The sequence below is a fragment of the Mus caroli genome, unplaced genomic scaffold (assembly GCF_978045245.1).
Source record: "Mus caroli unplaced genomic scaffold, Mus_caroli_1 scaffold_1, whole genome shotgun sequence".
NCBI lineage: Eukaryota > Metazoa > Chordata > Mammalia > Rodentia > Muridae > Mus > Mus caroli.
Window position 1 is genome coordinate 170,525,679 of NW_028227256.1, and position 21,699 is coordinate 170,547,377.

The 21,699-nt window shown below is 50.0% G+C and overlaps 1 protein-coding gene and 2 long non-coding RNA genes across 5 annotated transcripts; all 3 read left to right on the forward strand.

The window, feature by feature from the left end:
- Positions 1 to 456: 456 nt before the first annotated feature.
- On the forward strand, positions 457 to 7,798 carry Tagln2 (transgelin 2). 2 transcript variants are annotated; one of them, XM_021159137.3, is made up of 5 exons: positions 457 to 830; positions 5,539 to 5,746; positions 6,184 to 6,358; positions 6,632 to 6,734; positions 7,025 to 7,798. In XM_021159137.3, exons 2-5 carry the CDS (start codon positions 5,567 to 5,569, stop codon positions 7,164 to 7,166), a joined length of 600 nt encoding a protein of 199 aa, XP_021014796.1. In that variant the 5' UTR covers positions 457 to 830; positions 5,539 to 5,566; the 3' UTR covers positions 7,167 to 7,798. The 2 variants fall into 2 exon arrangements, with proteins under 2 accessions (XP_021014796.1, XP_021014792.1); XM_021159133.3 differs by having other exon boundaries at positions 473 to 799.
- A 3,228-nt stretch (positions 7,799 to 11,026) lies between these two features.
- Positions 11,027 to 14,977, forward strand: LOC147006270 (uncharacterized). 2 transcript variants are annotated; one of them, XR_015048451.1, is made up of 6 exons: positions 11,027 to 11,140; positions 11,744 to 11,903; positions 13,330 to 13,497; positions 13,741 to 13,836; positions 14,218 to 14,369; positions 14,711 to 14,977. It is a non-coding gene; the product is annotated as an uncharacterized LOC147006270 (long non-coding RNA). The 2 variants fall into 2 exon arrangements; XR_015048450.1 differs by having other exon boundaries at positions 14,218 to 14,977.
- Positions 14,978 to 15,055: 78 nt separating this feature from the next.
- Positions 15,056 to 19,387, forward strand: LOC147006271 (uncharacterized). The gene is made up of 3 exons (XR_015048453.1): positions 15,056 to 15,619; positions 18,571 to 18,701; positions 18,826 to 19,387. It is a non-coding gene; the product is annotated as an uncharacterized LOC147006271 (long non-coding RNA).
- Positions 19,388 to 21,699: the final 2,312 nt, after the last annotated feature.

Consider the following 21,699-nt stretch of genomic DNA (forward strand, 5'->3'; position numbering starts at 1 on the left):
AGAAAAACACTGGTGGGTTTTAAGTGGGGAACTCTGCTAACTGCAACCTGAAAAAGTAGGTGTTCTGGACACCCCTCAACTATTGCTCTCCACTCTAAGGGGTGGAAAAGTGCCTGCCAACTTCCTCCACTAAGCCCCGGCCTCCAACCCTCCAAGATCTAAGAAGAAATGTCAATTTATTAAATGGGAGATGGAAGGGAGAGAGAGAACTGGGTCTAAATCCCAGGTCCCAAGCCCTACCACACCCTTAAGGCCCCCGGGCAAGGAGTGACCTCACTGTTCTTTCTTTTTTTTTTTTTTTGGCCCGGGCTTGAAGTTAAATGGCAAGCAGAACCACGTGGGGGTGCTGTCCCAGCCTGTTACTCCTTACTCTATCCTGTAGGAAGACGCTTCCTGGACCTGCATTTACAAAAGGCCGGCCTTTTTGTAATAGTAGGCTTCTCATAGAAACAGGCCTGCGATCCTGAGCTAGCTAGTCTACGCAGAAAGTTTCCTACTAGGATACAAATCTATGGCTGGTGAGTGGAGATTGAGGATCCCCTGGGCGGAGACCATTTGCAGCGGCGCCAAGGACTCAGCAGGTCCTTTACGGCTCATTCCTGCCTACTGACCACCTATCTTAAGCGCTCCAGCATTCCACGCGGCGGCGCCTTTAAACCCTCTCGGCCCTTGCCCCGCCTCTGGTCCGCCCCGTCTGAGGCGGGACCCCCCAGAAAACTCCAAGCCCGGCCGGGTCTTGAGCTCCACTCGCCGCTGCAGCCCCTGTCGTGCGTGCGTTCTCATCCAGCCCTCTTGGACGGTGAGCAGGACTGAGGGACCAAGGCAGCGGGGTGAGGGTTGAGGATTATGTGTGTGGTCTGTAGAAAGCAAGAAGCCAACACTTGAGACTTGCTTCTGGGAGCGTGGGGGTTGAAGACTGGCAGACGCTGGGGTCCCAACTGGGTGCCCCGCCCCGTGCTGTCAGGTCCGGTTCCCAAGCCTTCTCTACATTGTTCAGCAGTTAAGCAAGGCAAGCTTTACGGGTGCACAGACGGGGCGTCCGTCCCGACCCAAGAGGTCTGGTCCCAAGCCCCAGCCGTTCGCTCCAGCGTCGAGTTCTCTTTGGGGGGAGAAGGAAGGAGGGCGTCCGCAGGCTGCTGAGTGGCCGCAAGAACTAGGTTCTGGCGCGCGCTCCGGTCCATGAATTTACCGCGCGACCTTTTCACTTCCTGGTCCAGGAGCACGTGTGGGTACTGCCTGCCTTCTGTGACCCCGAGACCGCCCTTTTGTCCCCCCCTCCTGCTAGTTCGTTTGTCCGGGTACTCGGGGTCACCAGCTGGGGTCACTGGTCTCCCGGAGTTATTTGCACAGTAGCCTGGTCTTCTGTGAAACCCCCTTCTTCTGGAGTGCCTTTGACCTCGGACATCTCCGGGCTGCAGCCCTGACTGCACTCGGATGTGCCCTGTCTGTAGGGGTTGGCTGCTATCCAAACTCTCTTACCCTAGCCTGAGACCCGCTGCCCCCTCCCGTGCCCCCTGCTGCTGGGAAAGCCGGTGGTGGCCGCGGGCGGGCGGGCGGGCTGCCCAGACCTGCGTCACCCCAGTGGCGGGAGGGCGGTGGGTGACTCATCCACAGTAACGGCCCAGGCAGGGTGTGGCCGTGGGGGTGGGGGGACGGCTGAAGGGGCTGGGCCGGAAGTAGATTACCTCCTTATTGGGCTCTGCAGGCCTACCTGTGTTCCTATACGTTCTGGGATACGTGGTATCTGTGGAGCAGAAGCAGCGGTGATGGCAAGTGGAGGTGCGGTGTAGGAGACCAGTGGCTGGACGGGTCTCCTTGTTCCCTAGAGCAGTAGTCAGGGATAGCTCATCTCTAAGCTTCTCCCATTTTCTCTTCCCTGCAGCTTAGGGTACACCTCAGGCTGTGGGCCAAGGTAGGGAGGGGTGAGCAAGGTGCTAACGTTCCAAAGCGGCAAATAATCTTTGTCCTTGCGATCCCCTTGCATAACCTTGGTGTCTATGCTGGTCCCCAGGGGATTGGCCCCTAGTCAGTGTTCACCCCATGGCTTTGTCCTTCGAGATTGCCAAGTGTGGGCTTTTTAAGCACAAAAAGAAAAAAAAAATTCTTTCCTACCCAGGGTATGTCTTCTTTGATTCTCTACCCACAAACTGCATACGCCCTCCAGGTCCTCCAAAGCTGCCCCTTCCCCGTTCCCCGCTTCCCCAGTCTGGCTATACCCTGAGAACTGCTGGGATCGCTTTTGCCCCTTCGCCTAGAGCCTCCACCCAAGTCTGTGTGGAGTGGGTGTTCCTGCCCCGGGGGGGGGGCCCGGGGGGGCCCCCACCCTGCCTCCATTCCCATGTTTGGTACACAGACGCCATGGCAACGGCCTCCACCTCCTCCTCTCCTCCTGAGCAGCCCTTGTGGCTTCCTGTTTGTGGAGCTTAGCTTTCTCTTCTGCTCTGGACTCTAGGTGGTTAGGGGACTGGCCCCTGGTGGGGGAGGGTCTTCCCTAAGGCATCCCCTTAACCACAGTGCCCCCCACTGGCCTTTTGCCTACCCACGTGGCGTTTCTGTTTCAGAAGTTGGAAAGTTCCCTACATTCCACATGCCCAGGGAGAGGAGAGTCCCATTGTCTTCCCAACACGTAGTCATGAGCCCTAGAGTCCAACCCTCCAGCTTGTCTCCCTTGCCTGCCTTCAGCGTTGACGTTGAATGGGGTGAGGTAAACTGCCATCCATGGTTTGGGTGGAGCACGGGGTTGGAAAGCCTTTTATGACTCCTCCTCCTTTCCCAGTTATTGTTGTAACCTTGTGGGCCTGGTTGAGGATGGTTCCTAGGGCTACAATCAGCAGTAGAGTTCGTCACTGGCAGCCCACCAGGCAAGCTATCCAGTTGTCTTTACTTGGGATACCCAGTTCTAAGCATCTCCCACACCTGTGTTCCAGCTGGACACATCTCTTTAGCCCACCCCAGAAGGAGACTTGCCATTTTCTCTTTCTCTGAGGGAGGGCTGGGGCGGGTCTCCTGGGTGTAACCAGGGTGGGTCTCTCCAGCTGCAGCAGCCACAAGCCATCAGTCGCCTGCCTGCTTGCCTGCCTGCCTGCCTGCCTGAGGGGTAGGGAGAGAGACAGCTGCTGTCCAGGCAGGGCTGGTTGGGAGAGCCTAGTCTGAGAATCCCATCCCGTGGCTCTGCCACTTTGGGGTTCTAGGGTCATGGCCTCAGAGTGGAATGGAGACACTGCAGCTGGAAATGAACAGCCCTGCCAGCTGTGTCCAGTCTCCAGAGCTGGGAGATACTGAAAGGGTCATCTCTGGACTCTCTTCTTCCTCTCAACCCTGGTCTCTAGTTAGTCATTCTCTTGCCCTTTCTCTACCTGTGCCTGAGCTCCAGGCACACCAGCTCCTTGGAAACAGCCCCAGGCAGCGAGAGGAAAGCTGTTTCCAGAAGAGAGGTCTAGAAATTGCGCAGGTTTGCGTGTGATAGTGGCCTCTAGCCCCCTCCTTTTCTTTTCCTGTTTTCTGGCCATTCCTTTGTAGTCAGAGATTACAACACGCCCCCCACAGCCTGAGAGCTGAGTAGTTGTGGCTGGTCTATTGAGGGTGAGGGTGCTGGCTCCCCTTTCTGCCCAGGTCTCAGCCACTCCACTCAACTACCTGCGTTCATCAAGCTGAGTGTGTGTGTGGCCTGCGGTGTGGTGTGGGTCGGGACCCAGCCTGACATTTATCTGGTCTGGCTGGGGGACGTCTCCTAATGAAGTTTAAAAATAACTGATTTATGGGGAAGGATCCTGCCGGAAATATGCAGCTGGATAAACCCAGAGTAGAAAGGATCAGCCATGTTGGAGGGTGGGGGAGGGGAGTGACCCATCGCACAAACTCGTATGACATTATTAGCAATGGACTTATTAGCCTGGCTTCTTTGGCGGAGCACCAGAACCCACTGAGTGGGTGGTGGGAGTGTTTAACCTGGGGTGCATGAGAGAGGGAGCCAGAATGACGTCATCCCTTAAGACTGACCTGGCCTGATGCCAGATGTGGGCTCCCTTCCTCTCTCTGAATGGAGGCGCTTGTCCTGTGGATACCATTTTGTGAGCAGTCGGAGACAGCTGGCTCTATTTCAGGACCCCTAAACAGTAGCAGGGATTAGCTAATGAAGGACAATGTCCCTCCTCTGTTCCTGGCTCCTCTGGGCAGCAGAAGCTACTCCTGCACTCGGTCTCCGGGTTCCTGGGTGTGGCACCTGTCAGTAAAACAGTGGGTGGGGCAGGCTGCTCACAGTGAAATGCCTGCAAACTCAGGCCTGTGGTCAGAAGCCAGCAGCCCTTCCTAACCAGGGTCCTTAAGGAACCTAGCTATGCACTTTGCCACACTTCTTTCTCTTCCCAGGTTTCCTTGAATATCACACCCAAGTCTCTGGGTTAATTTCCCCTTTCTGCTGTAACAAACTATGAACTTAGCCACACACTGGATGCTCTGATAGTTTAGAAACTCAGTGGGAGATGCTGGGGGTGGGGTGGGGTGGGGTGGAGGGTGGGGGAGTGGCGCGTACTCACTGGGACTGAGGAGCTAGGGGAGGGTCCATTTCTTTTTCTTTTCTGGCTTCTTCGCCATTGCTTGTTTTGTGACCCTGCTTGACACCCACCCTGTCTTCACTTCTCCCATGCTGCCTTCCCCTTTCACTTAGTGAGTGAGAATGAGAACTCTCGTGACGGTACTGGGCCCACCTGGCTGAGACAGCTAATCATGCCATCTGCAAATGCATGCACACCCTGCTTTTTCAACTGTGTAAGATGATGTATCTCCAGGGTTTGGGAGTCACTATATGGCTACCTTCGGTGGGAGAGTAGGCAAGGGTGGGGGGTTAGTCTGCTGATCACGATTCCTAGAAGGGAAAGGAAGGAATCCATTTTGTCTGCTAGGTTTTTCTCAGGAAGTTCCCCCTGCCTACCTTTCCCAGCAAGCCCACCCAGACTGCCTTTGTCCCTCTGCTTCTATTAATTCCTGTAAGATGATCTGAACTGTGCAGCTTAATATTCGTTGTGTACAGTTTCCACTGCCAGCGCTCCTCCCTGAATCCTCTTGATAACACTATAGATATAGTGTAGAGCCAGAGTCTTCACTCTCTTCTACAGCCCCTAGTACAGCTCACAGATGCTCCCTGACAACCTAAGGGTTGACGGAGGGTAGTTTTCTCGCTCCCGCTCTTGGCATAGGTTTCCCATGTGCTCTGTGCTCTCATTTCCTGAATCATTTTTAAGGCTTCAAAGAGGAGGGTTGGAGGCTAGACTTCGCCTCTGTCAAGCTTCATCACTCCAAATGAGGAGCCGAACTAAAATCCTTTACCTCATCCTGCATTCCAGTGGGTCCCAGGCGTCATTCTAGACACAGGGCCATTCATTCAGCCGAAATGTCGTATCTGTGTGGCTTCCTACTGGCCAGAGTTCAGAGCCCTGCTGTGCTAGCTCCTGGCCAGGAGTTCCCCCCCTGTCCTCATAGGGGACATATGCACTGGATTGTAGAATGTTGACCGTGGGCCTAGTTCTGTCCTTTCCACAGCTCTTCGCCATCACCACAGCTGCTCAGAATGGCCAACAGGGGACCTTCATACGGCCTGAGCCGAGAGGTGCAGCAGAAGATTGAGAAGCAGTACGACGCTGATCTGGAGCAGATCCTCATCCAGTGGATCATCACTCAGTGCCGCGAGGACGTGGGCCAGCCCCAGCCTGGGCGCGAGAACTTCCAGAACTGGCTCAAGGACGGCACGGTGAGTACTGGATGGGTGAGCAGGGCAAGCAGGGTGAGCAGGGCTGATGCTGGGGGACCAGGGGCCGTTTTACACAGAGAAGAGGAGAAAGCGAGCATGCAAACCCAAGCTTGCCAGCCTGAGCGTCTTCCTGGGGGCCCATAGAGCTTCCGTGCTTTTCTGTCTCCATGGAGGAAAGGTCAAGGCGGATGTGCCTATTGCAGCAGGAGCTGATAGGTGCTGGTGATGTTTGCAAAGAGGGTAAGAAGGTAAGCGCCAGGCCGTGGTTCTGAAGTAGTGAGGAAAGACTAAACTCTGGCCCTTTATCTGGGTTCAGAGGCAGGAGGCACCTTGAGGCTCGCTCACCACAGGAAAGGCACCTCTCTGGCTCACTGTCTTTGGTTCTCTGACCTTCAGTAGTCCCATCCTCACTTCTGCCTGCCTGCTGCCTCTTCCAGGTGCTGTGCAAGCTTATTAATTCACTGTATCCTGAGGGGCAGGCCCCAGTAAAGAAGATCCAGTCCTCTATGATGGCCTTCAAGCAGATGGAGCAGATCTCTCAGTTCCTGCAGGCAGCCGAGCGCTATGGCATTAACACCACGGACATCTTCCAGACTGTGGATCTCTGGGAAGGTGGGCCAGGGGCCAGGGGCCAGGGCTGTTACCCGGCAGAGCAGGAGTTGGGCTGGGCCATCTTTACCAAAGAAAAAGGATAGCTGGTGGTTTTCCTGAGGACGTGTGTGTGTGTGTGTGTGTGTGTGTGTGATCAAGGATGGGGCATATTGCAGGTTGAGGTTGAAACAATGAATTATAGTTTGGATGCCAGGCTTGCAGATGTTGCGACAGATAGAATACTAGCATCTAGTAACCTACTTCTGCTGAGATGATATCACCGTTTTCTTCCAGGAAAGAATATGGCTTGTGTGCAGCGGACACTAATGAATCTGGGTGGGCTGGCAGTAGCCAGGGACGATGGGCTCTTCTCTGGGGATCCCAACTGGTTTCCTAAGTAAGTATCTGTGGGAAAGCCATAGGGCCTTGCTGGTACAGTATTCTTGCCTATTCCTGAATGTAGATAATAGAACCAGTCATTGCAAAGCATCTTTAGAATTCCAGAAGGTGGTGGTACCAGGTGGTGGTGGTGGCAATGACTGTCCTTTTGGAGAAACAAAGAGGTGCTTTTAGGCAGCTCAGGAGTCTCAGAAGCAGAGTGGGTGTCAGCTTACACACCTCAGGGAAGAATTTAACTGGATAGCTAGCCCCTGACCACCCCCTAACTAGTACTCCCTTTCTACCCAGGAAATCCAAGGAGAACCCTCGGAACTTCTCGGACAACCAGTTGCAAGAGGGCAAGAATGTGATTGGGTTGCAGATGGGCACCAACCGTGGAGCATCTCAGGCCGGCATGACCGGCTATGGGATGCCACGGCAGATCCTCTGATCATACCCTCTCCTTCCCCTGCCCTCCACGAATGGTTAATATATATGTATATATATGTTTTAGCAGACATTCCCTGAGAGCCCCTGGATTGCTAAGCTCCCCTCTGCCAGGGTTGGGGCTAACCTATCTTGTCACCGCTGGCAGGGCCTGATAATTGCCTCTCTCTCTCTCTCTCTCTCTCTGGGCTTACTAATGCATTCCTTCCCCCACAACCATCAAAACTGGACCAACAAAAACCCTGGGACCAAAGCCGCCTCCCCACAGCATCTTTTCTGCTTTCCTGACCTCTTCTTTCAGTCCATCCCTTGGCTAGGAGTCAGAGATTCTGCCCCATGGCCTGATGCTGCACCGACCCTTCCTTATATAAGGAGGCCTCTCCTACAGCTGTGGCTGCAGGGACTTAATTTATAGGGAGGGGCCTGTGGCTGTCACTCCAGCCACAGCTGGGCTGTACTTACCACACGTCTGGGCAGCTTTCCCTAGCAGAGGCCCTTTGGCTTCTTACTTTCCATTCCTCTCACTGTGGCTAAGGGGTGGAGCAGAGGTAGGACGGCTGCCTACCATGCTCTGGGGCTTGACGAACACGAGTTTGCTGATTTTAAATAAAAAGATCCCATTTTGTTTTGCATGGATTCTGGCTGTTTCTAGGGCCACTGCGCCCATTTCGGGGTAAGGGAGTCATACCAGGCAGGGAGGGAGGGTACAGATGAGAGGTTGCCAGGCTAAGCCCTGTCTTTATTTTCCCCACAATCCTCTCTCTGTCATCTGGTTTAGGGGAGGACAGGTTGGGTGGCCTGTGTCTGCAAGATAGGAGAACTTTACTCCTCAGTGACTTGGGCAGGTGGCCTGCTGTTCCTGGCCTGACAAGTACAGGTCTCATCTAACAGGAGATCTTTCAGGGAGATGGGGCAAGATGGCCCCCATGTTGAAGCAGGCAGTTCCAACTTGGGTTGCTGAAGGTGTGTGTGTGGGGGTGGGGGGTCATAGTGGCTGGCTGGAACCAAGAGCTGGAAAATGAGCAAAAATGAGTTGGTGGCTGTGGAGATGGACGCTTTGCCCCTTGGTCCTATGCACCTGTGGGCTGCATTCCAGGGAGAGCCTTGCAGAACAGACTTTGGCCTGGGACAAGATAATCCACTTGGGGACACTGTCCTCAGCCCAACTCATGAATGAATGCTTGCAGCTTGTAGGTCTTTTGTCATCTCAAGACTTCCTGTGCTGTCTCTGTGTCTTCCCATGGAGGACTTGAGGGACTCTAGGTCACCTAGTGCCCCACCCCTGCCCAGTCCAACCAGCCAGTCTCAGGACCATGATTTCCATTGTCCCTATCTCTGACAATACTGTGCTTGAGATTGATGATAACAGCAGTTTGTAACCAAAGGCCTCTAGTCTCCCCTCCTTCCATGCCTCACTGTGGCAGTCTCTTCCTGGAAACACCTACTGTGTGCCAGGCGCCATGCTGTCATTTATAGCCATCTGCCCCATGGCTTTCAGTCTAATCCTGGCACCATGCTATGGAGGAGATAGCATTTTCTTGCTTGCTGCACTCCCAGGGGCTGTGGCACAGATAAGATAGGCTGCAGCCTCTGTATAAATCTCCAGGGGGTTAGCTGTCAGTCCTTTATCTCTCCTTCAGGAAGGCTTTGTGGACTGCCAGTGTGAGAGAGTGATGTCATTGCAGACAAAACACTGAATCCACGGAAATTTTTTTTTTTAAACATCCTTTCCTGATTTAACTATTTCCAGTTACAACTGTTGTCAACACACTGCCATCTTCTGAGATGTGTGTGATGTGCCTCAGGACTGCCTGAGATTCTTAAGAGAAGTCGAGGAGGCCAATACACCTTGTCATTGCCCACATTCTATTCAATGGCTCTCACAAAGGGCAAGAAACATAGCCAAGGCCACCTAGGAATCACAGGAAGGAGCCCCAACTCGGCCTGGATAAAGTTCTAGTCCTGCCTTTGCTGTTACAGCCACAAGTCGGGATGTGGAGAGACTGGAGAGATGTAATGGGAGATGTTCCTCGTTCTGTAACATTATAGAGAATGGTTTCTCCTAAGTCTCCTTGGATGATCGTGTAAGCCCAGAGTGGAAAGGGCTGCCATAGTGAATGCTCATAAAGGCCCAGGAAGCGCAAGTGAGGGGATAGAAAGATAGGCTTTGTGTGCACCTGGGAGACTGCTGCTGTCCACTGGGGCTACAGACCTCCACCACTGCACAGCTGAAAATGATCAAAGAAGTTCCCGCTGGCCCGATCCCTCTCTCTAGAGCAACATTTCAAAGGCAGACAATCAGTGGGGTCCAAGAGATGCTCATTTTCCTTCCAGCTGTGATCTCCAGCTGCCCAGCTTAGAGAGGGATCGAAAAGTTTCTTAATCGATTTCAGTAGGTGTTCAACTCTGTCCTGGTTAATTAGTTAGTTAGATAGTTAGTTAGTTTTTGTCAACTTGACACAAACTGAAGTTATCTGGAAAGAAGAATTTCTATTGAGAAAACACCTCCCTCAGATTGGCCTGGAGGCAAGTCTGTCTATAGGGCATTTTCTTGATTGGTAATTGATGTGGGAGGGCCCAGCCCACAGTGGGCGGTGGCACCCCTAGGCAAACGGTCCTGGGTGATGTAAGGAAGCAGGCTGAGCAAGCCGAGAAGACCCCTCGAAGCTTTTGCTTCAGATGCTGCCTCCAGGTCCCCACCCTGAGTGCCCACCTTGACTCACCTCCGTGGACTGGGACTTAGGATGTGTAAAGCAAAGAAATCCTTTTCTCACCAAGCTGCTTTTGGTCCTGATGTCTTCATTGAAGCAATAGAGAAAACTAAGACAAAACCATTTGGGGGCCTGGCATCTTAAGGTCTTACATCGTTATTTCCTGTCTCTTGCTTTTTAGCTCTTTGCCCCTGCGGAAGTCAGTTTCACTCCTGATCTGACTCTTCTAACTTTTCAACCCCTGGAACTCAGTTGGGTCCCGATGCCAAGAGAAACAGCTCCATTGTACAATGTCCCCCTTGCTTGTCATCGACCAGGTCCCATTCTCTGTATGTATTTTGTAACTGATACTGGAGCATTCCAGATACCTAAAACAATCTCCTTCGAGACCTCGCCATGGTTCGTTCGCTCTTTTATCTCCTCAAAGCTTTGTCCAAATATCACCTTTCCTGACCACCCTACTTCAAACCACACACCACCCCAGCCTGCATCTCCTTCCCCGGTGCCATTTATGACTGTCCCAGGGGCAATGTTTTACTTATTCATGTTCAATCTCCACCCATAGAATCTACAGGGTTTTATTGGTTTTGTTCCTGGAGAGTGGTGCTACAGGTGCTGGATAAATATTTGTTGAATGGATGAACGAATGATTGTGGAACCACCAACTTGCTCTCAAATCCCCTGGCCTAGTAAGATAGGGTCCAGCCAGACTAGGGCCACAGCAACGTAGCCTGTCATCGGGTCTGAGATGGGACCCGACCAAGTCTCCCGCTCTTTCCTCGTGTTAATTTTCGCAAAACAAAACCCCAAGCCGTAAAGTAGACAGAGGGTAGTGTACAACGTGTGCCCTGGGAGAAGGGAAAGCTGAATTGTGATTTGAGATGGAGGAGGCGGAGGGGGAGGAGCACGGGAGGAAGAGGGCAGAGTCGACTTTGGTTCACTTACTTTGCCCTCCGCTGTGAAGCGCGGGGTGGGGGTGGGGGCGCGGGGGTAGGGGGGTGGGGTGGGGGGGTGATGATGGATGGATGTGGAGGGGTTGAGGAAGTAGGCGTGGCCTAAGGTGGCCAATAGAAGGGAGAATTAGAGAAGGGCAGGAGCAGAGAGGAGGGGGAGGGGCTCAGAAGCTCCGCCCAGTTTAGCTTACCTGTGAGAAAAAGCTGCGCTCTGTGCGGTCCCTGTGTGTGTGTTTACCCAGGTGTTTGAGGACTGACCAGACCTAGGCTCAGGGACCCCTGGTGGGAGAGATGAGTCTGTGAAGAGACTGCCCGTGAGTGTCTGTCTGTCCAGGGTGGAGGATAATGGGAGGGTAGAGGTGTAGGTTCTGTGTGCGTGGGCCTCCGTGTGTTTGTCCACTGAGAACAATAGACGTCATTCCTCTCCTATTGCTGTTTGAGAACCTGGCAAAGGGCCCGAGGCACAGTGGAACCGGGAGAGGGCTGGGTAACAGGACTCCAGCGGAGAGACAATAAACGGCCTGGGATAAAATTTGTTGGAGAAAAGGCTGGACGAATGAATTAGGAACCAACTGTCTCTTTTCGAAGAAGTAGATTTTAGTCCCAGTGGGCAGGGAGGTGGATTATACAGAAAAATGCCCTGAAGTTGCATCTAGAGAAATTTCGGTTAGACAAGGAAAGATGATCCTCTTGCCCCGAAAGGTTATTAGCCTCTGGAATCTCTCAAGGGTCGGAAGGAATGGCTTCAATAAATAGGACAAATCTCATTTCCTAATGGAGGAAGATAGGTCTGCCGTTCTGCCTGGAAATGCTCAGATACACCCCTTTCCATGTGTGTTTTTCAGCCCTTCCCGGGGTTCTATGTCAGACTCTACAGGTTGACTTTATTTATTGATATATGACCTCTTTGCTCAAAGACTCGGTGGCCCTGAAGGGAAACAACACGGACGCGAGCCATGATGATTCTTGAAGCCATTGAGACATGCCTTTGACGAAAACATGCAGGGCTCTATGGAAGGCTTCACTTGTCAACTCCTCAACAGCCTGGTGAATTCTGGAATACCACAGGGGTCAGAGGTGACCTATATCAGGGATGATACTCTCTCCCATCTGCCCAAGGAAATATGGGAACCTGCAAGGGAGACTTTTGGGATATCGAGCAGTCACTGGCTTTGTGGGGTCAGAGGTCAAGTGTCTGTGGGTAGAGAGAGGGTAGTCTTTTTTTTGGAGGGTGGACACGATCATAGAGGCTCAATGAGTAAGGTTGAGAAGGCAAAGGCAGACAGGTCACATGACTAGAAGAGGTCACATGACTAGGAGAGGCCACATGACTAGACTCTGAAGTGTGTGTGGAGAGATGATAGAGGCATTCCCTCAGACACTGGGGCCGTCATTCTGTTCTATTACCCCTTTGGTCGAATATGACGTTTTAGATGGTTTTCTAGTAGGGAAATATGGTACGGCTCAGTGTGTGATAGAAGCAAGATGGTGGTGATATTTGCGATTATATTTTATTTCACCCTATGCTTGGGGCTCTTGTGTTTTGGGTTTGTCCTTTCATTATTTCAAAATGTAACCCTTGAACAGGTGAGGAACCTGCTGGGTCTTTTGGGGTGTCCGGGTGTGATATCTGCAATTAACAAGACAAATGATCTCTGCTTTCTTCCACTTTTCCTGTAAGAAGAGTGAGGAATCAATTATAAAACAGCGTGACTTGTGGTATAATAAGAGGGCTTAGGTCTTAGGGTGATCTCCAGGATGAGTGCCATGGCCCACCATCATCACCATCATCACCATTATCACCATTATCACCATTATCACCATCGTCATCATCACCATCAGCATCACAGTCGTCATCTCCATGCCTCTACCATATACTGAGCCATATATCCCTACTAGAAAAACTGATTTTAAAAATTGGATTATTCCATACACCTGGAGGCATATAAAGGGAGGCCGGGGGTGGTGCTACGTGCCCTTGGGAGATGAGGCTATGCAGAAGTGGACTATAGATCTTTGACTTTCCAGATGATGCTCAGGAGGGGAGGATCAGATCGTCAAAGGAGGTTCAAAGAGAAATAAGTACCGTGGGCAGTTCCCAAAGGGAAATAGTGGGTTCTCCCCCCCTCCCCCGCAGGGTCTCATGTGGTTGGCCTTGAACTTGTGGCAGCCTTCCTGCCTCAGCCTATGGCTGGAATTACAGGGGTTTGCCACCGTATCTGATGACTGAATAATTCTGAGCCAGACAACAGAGTTACAGGCTGTGCTTTGTGCGAAAGCTCTGTGAGGCTACCAGGTAAATGGTCTGAAATTTGGGTCAGGATTGTTGCAGTTTCTCAGGCTGAAGTGACAGTCACCAGGGTTGAGGGTAGAACATGAAGGAGAGAGGAAAGGATTAAGAAAGACATTGTTAAGTAACTCACAGGTTAGTGACTGCTGGGATGAGAAACCCACGAAGAGAGGGCACTAACCTAAAATACAAATGCTTCTTCCCATTTTGTAGAGGAGACTGAAAGTCATAGAATACCAGTGAACCTAGCCCAGCCAAACTAACGGAACGACTGAAATCTAAACTCTAGATGGCATGAGTCCGAGTTGTGGGGTTCCCTGTGAAGTGACTGACCCTGAAGAAGGGGTTCAGCCTGCAGCTGACTTGAGTTGTGGTTTTCCTGTGAGTGGAGGCCAGGGCCACAGTGGAGGAAGGGAGAGGTCGGGCTCCGCAAGGGGCACCGGAAGTTCATCTCCGCGGCAGCCACCTCTCTCTCAATGGAGATCTGGCTGCTTTGCATGGGAGCTGACAGAGAGCCGGAGGCATTGCTCCTGGATCCTGCTTCTGTGGGTTTCTGTGCTCAAAGCAGCCTGACCTTCTCAGACCTCTCTCAGATAGTCCCATTTTTTTTTTTTTTACCTCCAGCAACAGAAGCCACTACGACCACCAAGACAATACCCAAGAGGTGTGCTTTCAAGACACTTGGATATTTATTGATCCAGAGAGGCTTGTAACCTCCTGGTAAGGCTTTAGTACTTCATATCCTTTGGAGAGAGCAGAAAGGCTGAAGCTTAAGGAGTTGGAGTGATTTGCCTGGAGTCCTAGGGTTTCTGGGAACAGAAAAGCTATGTGTTCCATACAGATCTCCCGTTGGCTTCTGGTTCTCAGAACCAAAAGTGTTGCAACTAGAAGGAGCTCAGAGCTCAGGAGTTTGAACTGGCTCTGTGTGAACTAAAATCCAGATTCCTAGACTCTGGTCACCAATCAGTTGATATTGAAAGTCAAGCGCCCTTGGGGATGGGACTGGCTTTAGACCTCAAGGAACACAGGATGGAATGTTCTTCTAACCACTAGGAGTTCCAAGTGGCTAAACATGTCTGTTGTCAAAATGATATCCTCCAGCACGGGGTGAGGAATGCAGATCCCAGAAGGCTTATTAGATCTGTAGACATGGATCCCGGCTGGGCATTGAACTGCATCTCAAACGGACTCTTCAATCTTTAGGCAACATGTCCCAGAAGACTGGAAAACGTTTCTCTAACAAGAAAACTGAGGTCTTGAAAGGGCCCCGGCCTGAGCCAGAAACAGTTGTCCCTACCCCCTCAACCCTAGCTCTGTTTGGTGACTGTGGTGGGGTTGCCAGGGGAACCAGGCTGTGCAACTTCCTGGCTTTGGCGTTTTTTCCCCCTTGTTGGCCTTATCTCGGCATCCGCCACCCAGTCCAGGGCTTCGTGCTGGTCACGTAGGAGGGGAAGCGGGTGCCAGGCGTGTCGAGGACACCAAGAGAACACTGGCCCAAGTATCAGATGGGCAGGAGGGTGGTGAATGGGAAGTTGAGAGGTCCAGGAGGGTGGGCAGGGGCACGGGCTCATTAATGTCTTTTTCTATGGCTTAGGAGGTTCCTGGCAAATGAGGATGTGGAGAATTGTGACTAGCCAGGGGCTCTTTCTGCCCTAACTCTCACCTCTCAGCTCTCTCACAGCCGGATCCCAGCATCACCTGCATGTTTGCTCCATTCCAGACCTACAGTCTCCAGCCCCAAGCACACCCAGTGGTCCCTACACCAACACCAACAACCCTGCTTCCGAAGTTCTGTGCACTTCGGCTCTTTCTGCCTGGTTCAGGATTACTTTCTGTGTTTTGGGCTTCTCCTTTCTCCCCGTTGCAGCTCAGTCTCTTGGGCAGTCATGAAGAACAGGAAAGAGAAAGGGGGGGGGGGGTTGAAGACAGATGGAACGCAGCTAGCAGTTTAAGTGAAGTAATTCGTGCATTTAAGCATTTATTTATGTTTTGAGCCTTACTTTGATTTGAAAAGAATTTAGGGTGGTTTGGAGAATTTAAGTGTTCCAGGAAAGGCGGCGGGCGACGCAACCCTCAAGCTTCAGACAGTTTAGAAAAAAAAAAAAAAAAAAAGAGAGTAAGGTCCTTTCCTGAGTCCTGATGTTTGCACTGCACTAAGGACAAGACCCCCGCATGGCTGAGGGGAAGAAAACACTGCAAACTGATTTTCAAGCACGGTCTTATCTTCATACCCCTGTCCCAATCCCCCAGGGACCGGGCCTATCCTTCTTTCCCAGGAGGAAACCAGGCCCAGGCCAGGGTCAAGCCTTGGGAGACTTTCAAATCATTGCTGTCCTTTTCCGTTCTGTTCCTCCAGAGAACACAGCATGGGAGAGCTTCCTCCTGGCCCTCCAAGACTGGATTTTTGGCTAGGAACCAGACTCAGAAGAGACAGCTTTGCTGAGGATCAAATGGATACCCCCTAAAATGGAAGCAGAGGCTGTAGAAGACCTAGGAGATGGAGGTGACTCCTGGCCTCAGGAACTCTGAGGACTGAGTGTAGAAGTTCAGAGAGATCATGAGGAGTTGCCTTATGCATGTAACACAAATCCCTCTAAAGAATGTAGAGTCTCATCTCATTCTCTGTCCGTGAGCAGCCACCTCATCCTGTTTCCTTCCTCACTTAGCTACGTAGTGTCATTCCTCCTAGTGCTGGGAGGCTAGGTTCTTCCTAGTGCTGGGAGGCTAGGTTCCTCCTAGTGCTGGGAGGCTAGGTTCCTCCATGCATTTCAGAGGGGCAGGAGGAAGGGGAGGACAGGGAGTGGCAGAGAGCCAGTGTCCCCCCTCATTGCTCTTAGACAGGAGATATGCTTAACTGAGAAGCCAGACTTTATTTTAATAGCTCTGCTGGACCATTTCTCCCAGGCTCCTCCCACTAAATGTGCTTACTCATCAGAGTCAAACTTCCTGAGTCTCCTGCCTCAGCTAGTGTTGGGGCTCAAGGGCCAGCAGGGTGATTGGCCAGGCACTCTTCAGGGTTCCAAGGGACGAAAAGGCTGTTTCAGGGTCAAGTCCAAACCAGAACGAACAGGCTGGGCTTGCCTTCATGCCTCTCCTGGATTCTGACCCCTGGGTAGCAATCTAGGCCTTATTCTGGGGGCTTTCCTGGGAGTGGTGCCATGGTAGAAAGAGTTAGACAGCTGGAGGTAACTGCCTGAAGTCTCAGGAGATAAGGGTAGGATATTGCTGTGCTTTTGAGCCATATTTTGCTGAGAAAGCTCCTTCTCAGTGCCTGGGTCCTGGCTGTGTGAGGCCCGAAGCTTATGTAGTGTTGGAAGCTTCAGTTGAGAAAAGCAATATGAAATTATTAATGCAAAATTAAATACAGAGACAAACACTTGTAATAATAAAGCTGGAATAATTACAAGCTTTAAGCACTCTGGAAAATGTCACCAAGATCCGCCACTGCAGGAGGAGTCATATGCTTTGTGAATGGCTATTCCACCCCTGCCTCTCAGTCTCTTTGAATAATAATGATTTTATAACCTGTAAGACAACCCAGTCTTCTCGGGATGTGGATTGAACAACACTTTTATTATTATTGATAGAGTAGAATGCTCCTCTTCACGGCTTGTTGTGGGCAAAATCACATCGGTTTTTATTGTTCTTGTCAAATTTGGGGAAATTTGTATTACATTTCTTTCTTACAGGAGGTGTAGGATTTCAGAGCATCCTCGGTGATTAATCTTACACGTTCTTGGAATTGACGGCACTCAGTAATTAGCTTGTCACTGGTCCTGCTCTTGCTTTGCTAATATGAGCTTCACGCATTCTCTATCAAGGTCAACCCTTCATGTTAAATCGACAAGGAATTTCCCATTTCCCCAGATCTTTGTGTCATTCCCTTCTCCTTGTTAAGTGGATCATTCCGCTCACCAGAAGCGTCATCTTACTCCTTCAAATTTCATCTGCTCCTCTCCCGGAATTACCTTTCTCTGTGGTATAATTTTAAAATTGTTTTAATTTGCCTCTCAATTTCCGAGTAATTCCCACCGATTTCGTGGCTCGCTTTTGCGCTTTCCACTCCGTGAGCTATCCATCTTAAGTTCATCTCATGCCCTTGGAGGCATACACTTAAAGACGGAAGAAGAAAATGTCTGTATGTGTCCAAATCAGAAATCTTCTAAATTCGACTTGCCTGATTGGCATTTCAAAAAGTTGGCATCCTCGGATTTAGCTCAGTGGTGGAGTCAGTGAATTTGATTCTTGCTTTAAGGAGATTGCTCAGTGGGCAAAAGTGTTTGCTGCAAAATTGTGCCTGACCTGAGTCTGATTCCTGGATGTGGTAGCTCACATCTGCATTTATGTGGTATCTCACATCTGTATTTACATGGTAGCTCATATCTGTGTTCATGTGAGTTCGTGGCATTCCTTTTATATATTTTTTTAAAGATTTATTTATCTATTTTATGTATGTGAGTATACTGTCACTGTCTTCAGACACACCTGCAGAGGGCATCAAATCTCATTTCATATGGTTGTGAGTCATCATGTGGTTGCTGGGAATTGAACTCCGACCTCCGGAAGAACAGTCAGTGCTCTTAGCCGCTCAGCCATCTATCTCTCCAGCCCTGTTCATGGCACTTTTGCGTGGGGATGGAAAGTAGAAACAGAATAATCACGCTACCCCACCCCATCCCTGCCTGGCGCACATGCACCACAAATATAGAAATAAATAAAAACATCAGTCCAAGTTGGAATAGCCTCATCAACTCCCTCCCCTCAGGGTGCAGAGGACTATGCAGAATATGAGGTGAATTATTGTGAGAGCCAGAGGGGATGGTAGACACCAAAGAAACAGTGTCTTCCAGACACAAGAGGGCTGACACACATTCAAACTCATGAAGCTGTGGTAGTAAATACAGACACTGCACAGGTCCAAGCCAAATGGGGGAAGCGAACATGAACCCCTCTCCCTAACCAAGAAACTGTGTCTGCTTGACAACTGCTCGCAAAGGAAAAGTTAGTCTCTCCAATGGAGTCTCACTGGGTGTCCAGACCACACGGAAGGGCAGGTCCCAGGCCCAGTGGTAGATGCCCAGTACAAAAGGAGCTCTATGGTAATTTTGTATTATGTTGCTTTGCTTGGACATTTGTCCCCTCTCTTTACTGGTCTTTTGCTTGTATATGATGTTTTCTGAACCTTGTGGTTTTATGAACTTACATTTGGTGTGGCTCTCTGAATGTTTATGTTTATCCTGCATTTTCTCTCTCCCTTAAAAAAAAATCACTTTGGTTTCTAAAGGGAGAGAGTAGGAAGATGTGGAGTTGGAAGTGTGAGGAGGTGGAGATGAGGGAGGGGAAATTAAAATACATAAATAAAATAAAATGGAGTTTAAAGCAGAATATTCAATTGTTTCAGCATTTTAAATATATTTTTATTTCATTTTTCAAATCTTTGAAAATACATTACAGGGTATGGAGCGATGGTGCTCTTTCAAAGGACCCAGGTTCTATTTGCAGCACCCACATGGCAGATCATAACCATCTGGAATTCCGGTTTCAGGCGATCCAGTGCCACCTTCTGGCCACTGGAGGTACTGCAGGTATATGGTGCACAAACATTAATTCAGTCTTTATACTCACCTACATAAAAATAATACATAAGAAAAGTGTTCAAAAAACAGTTAAAGAAAATGTTAACATATTCTTGTTATACTTACTTCACAGTGTAGCTGCAGAATGAAGCCCACTGCCCTGGTGTACTTGTCGAATACCTGCCTCTTCATCCCCAGAACTTGTGAATACTTAACCTTACATGGCAAAAGAGGGTTTAGATGATTAACTTAGGGAGGCTGAGATGGGAGATGATTGAGACTGTTCAGGGTGGGTGGAGTCCATGGGCTTTGTGGATAGTGGAAGGGGTCATGAGCCAAGGAACAGGGGCAGCCTTCAAAGCAATAGAAACTCTAGGAGGATTGAATCTTTGTTGATGCTGTAATTTTAGCTCAGTGAAGTACACCAGACTTTAAAACTTTAGTAAATTTGTGTTTATTTAAGCTCCTAAGTCTTGGTCCATAGCAGCAGTGGAAAGCTAATACACAGGGCTCAGATAGATTTAAAACGGGAAGACTTAGTGATTCAAAGAGAAGAGAAAAAGGAGAAATACGAGTGGTGAACTGATTTGGGTGCCATGGGGGCAGCTGTTCTCTGATTGGACTTCAGACGTGTATATAACTATGTATGCTAAATTGTTGTGTCTTTTTCTGGACACAGAGAACTTCATTTTTTACTAAGCATTGATTAAAAATGGAATCCTCACTTAATGTCTTGTTTTCTATTCTTTGTATGTGTATGCATGGTGTGGTGTGCATGCATGTGTATATATGTGTGCTTACATATGTGCTCATTGCATGTGTGTGCATGCATGTGTATATATGTGTGCTTACATATGTGTTCATTGCATGTGTGTGCATACATGTGTATATATGTGTGCTTACATATGTGCTCATTGCATGATGTGCATGCGTGTGTATATATGTGTGCTTACATATGTGTTCGTTGCATGTGTGTGCATGCATGTGTATATGTGTGTGCTTACATATGTGTTCATTGCATGTGTGTGCATGCATGTGTATATATGTGTGCTTACATATGTGCTCATTGCATGATGTGCATGCATGCGTGTGGAGACTGGGGTTGGTGCTGGGTTTCCTCTTTCAATTGATCTCCACCTTACACACTGAAGCAAGATCTCTCACTTGAACCCAGAGCTCACTGATTTCGCTAATTTATGAAGCCAGACTGCTCTGGGACCTGCTCTGGGAATCACAGGAGGGACTGTCATATCTGCCACACCCATCAGGCATTTATGTGGGCTTGTGGGTTACGAACTTTGGTCTTCTGGCTTGCGTGGACAGTATTTTATCCAATGAACCAGCTCCCCACGTCCACGTACAGGTTTACAGCACCAGCAGTTAGGGGAATACTTTTTCACAGACTGGCTTCTGGCTTTGTTCATTTCCAACTGCATTTTCCCTCCATTTCCAGATCCGTTAGGCAGCAGGTACCACAGTCCAACTATATGGAGAATATGGCTGATAGGTTGCCGCCTGGATGTCCGATGAGTTGATTTAGTCGCCTGGTCTAAGGAGTGTTTCAGGAAGTTTTCCTAGCCTGGAAGAGTCATAACTGTATGCGCGAGTGATGGAAACCACACCAGCATGTATCACTAAATCCAGAATAAATGTTTCTTTAAATCAACTTACGTGGCACAAATACATGACTAAGCAGACATATTGCTCAGGGCTTTGCTATGAGCCTCCCAGTGGCTCACACCAAACAGCAGCCTGGAGCGAGGCACTGCTAACTGGGAGATACCTTCAGGCAGAACACTGGGGAACGATTTCCTGATGGCTCACTTGTCACCCTCCTCTCCCTGCCTTTAACTGTTCCTGCGGTGTGGCAGTCCACGTTGAGGAAAGAACACATCCTTTGTTTTGCAGTGCCCTCTTTTTGGCCTTACTTTGCTGTTTGGTGTGGGGGCTAATAACTGCCTAAGAGAGGTGTGGCTAGTAATTGGATTCCCAAAGAGATAAGGGTTGAGGAATCCAGGGAATGAACTACACAGCTTTTTGGATTAAGCAGCAGTGATGGCAGCAGTAGAATCGGTGGTGGTGGTGGTGTGGTGGTGGCAGGCGATTGCCTCCCTTCCTCTACTACCTACTACTAGGGTTTGTCAACAGCTTTCCACACTTAGGTTGGAGTAAGGTTCTCTAAGACAAGTTTGGAGGGAGACTTGGGGGTCTGGAAATAAACATCTGAGAAAGAAAAGCAATCACTGGTTGGTAAGAGGTTTTGTGGGGTGTGGGGTGTGCAGGATTCCAGGTCTGCTCAGTCCTGTCCTGTAGATCTTACTAAGGTACAAAGGATCAAGGTGAAACTGGGAAAAATCTTAAATCCTGAAACTATTCCCAGGAGACGTGTTAAAAGCCAGGTTCCCCTAAGTCCCTGCCATGGATTTTGACTTTGTTTAGGGTAGGACTTACATTTTGAGTTTGTTTATATTTATTTACTGAAATGCATTGCTATGCTGCCCAGGTTGGTTTTGAACTTCCTGTCTTAGACTCCTTGTATTTTCAGTAAACTCCCTCAGATCTAAGCTTGAGACCGCATACGCATCTTCAGGGCTAGAAGTGTTCTTTGGTCTAGTCAGACTCCCTCCTGCTGTGGAATGTGTTTGGTTTAATACTGCTTGCCTCTCAGCAGCCTGAACTCTCATCAGGTTTGGTTTGAATCCTCCCGGAACCCGGTAGCGGTAACCATGGTAACCTAGGGTGGAAGGGTTTTTGAGGGGAAAACCAGGATCCTCGGCTTAGCTCTTGGGGTCCTGATAGTTGAGCCCTCCGGGACCCATGGAAAGTAGTAGACCCTTTAAAGTCTGAACCTGGCTTGAACTGGGTTAAAGCCAAAGTGGCCATGATGGGCGTATCCAAAGGGCTCAACCTTCAAGAGCCTGGTTCCAGCTACTCTAGGGCGGGAAAAGGTTGAGGGAGGGGTTCCTGCTTCTAAGTTACCTCGCGACTGCTCCAGGAATTGGGCGGG